Below are 5000 nucleotides of genomic sequence, written 5' to 3'. Positions count from 1 at the left end.
TTATTGTATTTACACATAGATGGCTCTACAAGTTCTTAATCACCAAATTGATAGCAATGGTATTAATTTTCCCACCAATTCAAGGAATGGGAAAATCAGGATCGGTAACTAGGGCCTACTGATAGACTCCTTGCTGGCTGAGCACATGTGGAGCCATCTGTATTTAACAAAATTCACCAAAAAATACAGGGGACAGAACATAAATCCAGGGTGAATGGGTGAAATTGCAAACAAACTTTTATCTAAATGTTGAATACGAAAAGAACCTACCTGTGTTCTTTAGATGTTATTATTTTATCAACCCCAAAGTAGTAAGCTGATCTTAAAATAGCTCCAAAGTTCATGGGATCCTGAATTTGGTCAAGATAAAGCCATAAAAGTGATGTTCTTTTTCTTTCTCCTATTTCAAAACCTTCACCAGTTTTATTTATCAAGTTAGATGCCAGGATCTCCTCCTCTTCAAGCTCCTCTATCAAAAGACGACTAGCTTTGCAATAAATGCCTTGATGTACTTTGTCACTCTTTAGGTATTGGCCAAATTCTGATGGTTCTAATCCATTCATTTCAACATTTCTTTGATGGCACAGATCTAGTATTTCATCAATTTTACTGTTATTTGCTTCCACACCTTTTCTGTAATATAATTTGTGAATCTTTCGACGCTGGGCACATAAAGCAAGGTAAACTGGGTGTATTCCATAAATAATGTCATCTTTTAATATCTTACTTTGACCTTTTTTTCTTTCTTTATGGTGTAAATGCTTTTTAGACCAGTCTCCTCCTTTCATATGTCTATGCTTCACTTTATCTGTTTGTTTTTTAATCATCTTGCTACTGCAAGGCTCTTGTTTTGGGCTTCCTTCTAATCTCCCATAACTGCTACGCCAGCTGATCTCAGGCACTTCATTTCTTATGCAATCTTGCAGTTTGTCTGTTCCACTGACTGGAGAAACAATTCTAGGTCTTTCTTCAGTCTTATCTCTATGAAACCCATACCGGAAATTACGTGGAAACATTGGCAAGGATTTATTGCTTGCTCTTCGAAAAATACCTTGGAGCACACTATCTGAAAGAAAATTCATCAACAAAATTATTTTGTTGCAAAACTTTTACATTACTAATTCTAAAATAATTTTGTCAGCACTTCCTTGTCATTACTGAATCAAGAGGTCAGTTTTCCGTCTTACGGTTCCATCTTACAGTCTTCATACTGAAACCAAAATATCAATTAAAAAATTATCTGATGAACCATATTCATTGTAGGAAAGGTATGAATAAGATTAAATGTGTAATTGAGGCTGTGCTAAGTTGTGTACACTACTCAGTTGGGCATATATATGTATCGATGATGATGATGATGATGATGATGATGATGATGATGATGATGATGATGATGATGATGATGATGATGATGATGATGATGATGATGATGATGGTGGTGGTTAATGGTTAAAAGTAAAATAAATGTGCTAGACATCTAAGGTCATGTAGCACTATAGTAAGAGGTAGTGAAAGGTGGTCGAGTTAGTGATTAATAGTCAAAGCTGGGCTAAGGAATTGACAAGTGAATGGGTTAAGGTCAGGTAAAGGGGTTAGATCAAGTGAAGGATGTATATGCATTTGAGGAAGGAAAACAGGTTGTCAAAGCAGAAAGTGTTAGATTCTGTAAAGATGTCTGATAAGTTGGGAGGTCGGTGAAGGGAGGATAGGTGGGGGAAAGTAGAGGTATGGGCTGCATCAAAACATAGGCATGACAATTGAATATGTGGAACTGCAAGAGGGACATTACATAGGGAACATAGAGGTGGATTGGATTGTGACACCAGATAGGAGTGTGTTAGACGGGTGTGGCCAATGCATAAGCGGGCAAGAGCCGTCTCCCAACACCTGTTCCATGAAATGGAGCTGACCAGGAGGAGATTGATAGTTTTACAGTATGCAATTTATTAGTGCAGAGACTTGACCAATAAGTTTGCCATCAATTATACAAGAAGGTCTTAAAGTATGGGTAATAATCCGTGGCTGGGATACGTGAGAAATGTGGTTGGTATGATGTGGACATAGCGGTGTAGCGTGCTATAGTATCTGCCCGTTCATTGCCGGGGATTCCAACATGGCTGGGCACCAAGCAGAATTTGAGTGTTTTATGGTGTGTGGACAGGTAGAACAACCAGTTCTGGATCTTACAAACAAGGGGGTTGGTCGAGTGTATTGACTTTAGGAGAGTTAGTGAGTTACGGGAGTCAGTAAAAATTGTGAAAGAGGAAGAGGAGAGCGAGTATGTGTTTTAAGGCAAAAAGGAGTGCATAGAGTTCTGTAGTAAGGACACTGGATTCAGGAGGGAGGGGGTATTTTTGAAAGTACGAGTTGGGAAGGTTACTGCAAAACCAGCACCGGAGGTGGATTTGGAGCCGTCAGTGTAAACGTGAATACTGGAGGAATGAGTGGAGACATGCTCAAGGAAATGGGTGAGAAGGACAGTAGGAGGAATCTTTGATTTTGGTGGGTCAGGGAAGACAGAGGAGCAAATATGGGGGCAAGGTATAAGCCATGGAGGGACTAATGGACAGAGAACAGGAGGGGTCGGAGATGGGGAAAAGGGGAGGGTATCCATCCGAGTGGAGAAAGGAGTAGGTAAATGTGGAGAAGAAGCAAAGGTAAGAAGTAGGGATCGTTGGATAGTTAGTTTAGTGAGGAGAAGTTGGTGGAATCGACCATAGCATCGGAGAGAGAGAAGGGTAAGGTGTCATGAGAGAGATGGTATGCCTGATTCAGTGTACAGGCTCTCAACTGGAGAGGAGTGGAAGGCACCTAGGGGTAAGGGAAGACCACAGTGATGGATTGTATCAAGATGGGCAAGGAGAGAAGCTGAGGCAAAGGAGTAGATATGTCATCCATAATCGAGAGTGGAGAGGAGCAAGGTAACATGAAGATGAAGGAGTTTTGCGATCCGAGCCCCAGGACATATGGCATAGGGTTTGTAAGATTCGGAGACGGCGGTGGGCTTTTTCTTTAATGTAAAGGATATGGTCTCGCCAGGACAGTTTTGAGTAAAAAATAACGGCTAGGAAATTGCCAGAGGAATGGTGTTGGAGTGAAGTGCCCTATAAGAAGAGTGGAGGTTGGGGACCTACATGTGCACGAGAGAAAAGGATGGAGAAAGATTTGAAGGTAGAAAAGCGGAAGCCATGGTTTGTGGCCCAGGAAGATACTAATGATATTGCAGACTGAAGAAATTGGTAAAGATTTGGTATAGATGTGCCAGAGGCATAGATGGTTAAATCATCAACATATAGGGATGACTGGGCTCCTGGTGGTAGAACTGAGACAATGTCATTTACAGCAAGAAGGAATAAAGTGGTACTGAGCACACTGCCTTGTGGAACGCCTTTGATTTGAGGAAAGATGGATGATGTGGCAGAGACAATTTTGACCTGGAAAGTGCATTGGGAGAGGAAAGGCTTAATAAAGACACCCATGTTTCCACATATGCCTACAGAGGACAATTGTTGGAGAATATGGTATCGCCATGTAGTATCATATGTTTTTCCTAGGTCAAAGAATATAGCTAGCACGGATTCATGGCATGCAAATGCCATGAATCTCAAAATGAGCAAGGGGGTCAGCTGTGCTTCGGGCACGGCGGAAACCAAACTGGGAAGGAGAGAGAAGATTGTGATATTCAAGATACCACATTAAGCGGAAGTTAACCATTCATTCTAGTAGTTTGCACAAGCAGCTAGTTAGTGCGATGGGGCGATAGTCTTGAGGGAGGTTACCCGATTTACTGGGTTTCAGGAAGGGAAGGATAAGAGCTTCTCGCCAATGAGAAGGAAAATTTCCTGATGTCCACATGTGGTTGTAAATTGATAATAGGAAGGATAAGGAGGAAGAAGGGAGATGTCAAGGCATACGGTAGTGAATACCGTCAGGGCCTTCATGAGTGTTGCGACACGACTGTAAGGCAGCACTGAGTTCAGAGGAAGAAAAGGGAGCATTATAGGACTCAGCGGAGGATAGGGTGAAGATAATGGAGGTATATTCCCTGGTGGTCTTAATAGAAGAGAAGTGTGGAGAAAGGTTAGAACCACTACTGACCGGGCTGGATGGGAGGGATGTTTGCCTGATAGTTTATGGATCTGGCGCCAAACATTTGAGATAGATGTAGAGAAAGTAATTGAGGAAACATAATTTCGCTATTTGTTTTGCTAATTCGGATTGTACAACAAAGACAGGCAGATGCTCTTTTAAAGGAAATAAGGGCTGATAGTTTATTAGGGGTATCTCATTTGTAGCGGTAACTGTTCCAGGCTGCACATTTTAAGCAAAGGGCTTTAGTGCAATCAGAATTCCACCATGGAACACATTTGGAGGTATAGGGTCTTGAGGTTCGAGGAATAGCTGTATGGGCAACTCTTAGGACTGTAGTTGTGAAACATTGTATCATATCTGAAATGGATGAGAGGGAGGATGGAAGGATATGAATAGCAGAGAGTGAAGTGAAAGTACGCCAGTCGGCTCTATCAAAGCACCAGCATGGGGAGTTAGGAAGTGGTATATAGGAAGTAAGAGAAAGGATAAGGATAAGTCCGATATGCGAAGCTGAGCTTCGCCCGGGCTATGCCAATGAGGGGAGCCCGGCCTGTGTCGACTAATGCCGACTCGCTAACGTGTGTCAGCTGGTGCTGACTCGGGTGAGCTTAGTCCTTACCCGCCGTGATGCCCAGCCACAGCAGTAGCCTCCAGGCGACAATTGCAACTTCTCGCGCCTGGGCTGGGCGCGAACCGCCGACCCCTCGGGTGAGAGGCCGACACATTACCACTGTACTAGCCCGGAGGCTACTGGATGGGAGTAGAGAGTGAAGTGAAAGTATGCCAGTCAGCTCTATCAAAGCACCAGCGTGGGGAGTTGGGAAGTGGTACATATGAAGTTGGAGAAAGGAGAACTGGAAAGTGGTCACTATAGGGAAAGTGGTCTAGAACTTACCAATGGAAATCTA

At 42.8% G+C, this 5000-nt stretch overlaps 1 protein-coding gene across 2 annotated transcripts in view; it reads right to left on the bottom strand.

Moving 5' to 3' along the window:
- The window catches only part of LOC125025009 (rRNA methyltransferase 1, mitochondrial-like), a 36693-nt gene that overhangs the window by 19722 nt on the left and 11971 nt on the right, over positions 1–5000 (bottom strand). For both annotated transcript variants that reach the window (XM_047612842.1, XM_047612841.1), the window contains one exon: positions 271–1066. In XM_047612842.1, coding sequence (XP_047468798.1) covers positions 271–1066 — 796 coding nt within the window. The remainder of the gene's footprint in view (positions 1–270; positions 1067–5000) is intronic.

This window comes from Penaeus chinensis, chromosome 4, assembly GCF_019202785.1.
Source record: "Penaeus chinensis breed Huanghai No. 1 chromosome 4, ASM1920278v2, whole genome shotgun sequence".
NCBI lineage: Eukaryota > Metazoa > Arthropoda > Malacostraca > Decapoda > Penaeidae > Penaeus > Penaeus chinensis.
Note: the sequence above shows the minus strand (reverse complement) of the source record. Positions and strands in the feature narration are given on the sequence as shown.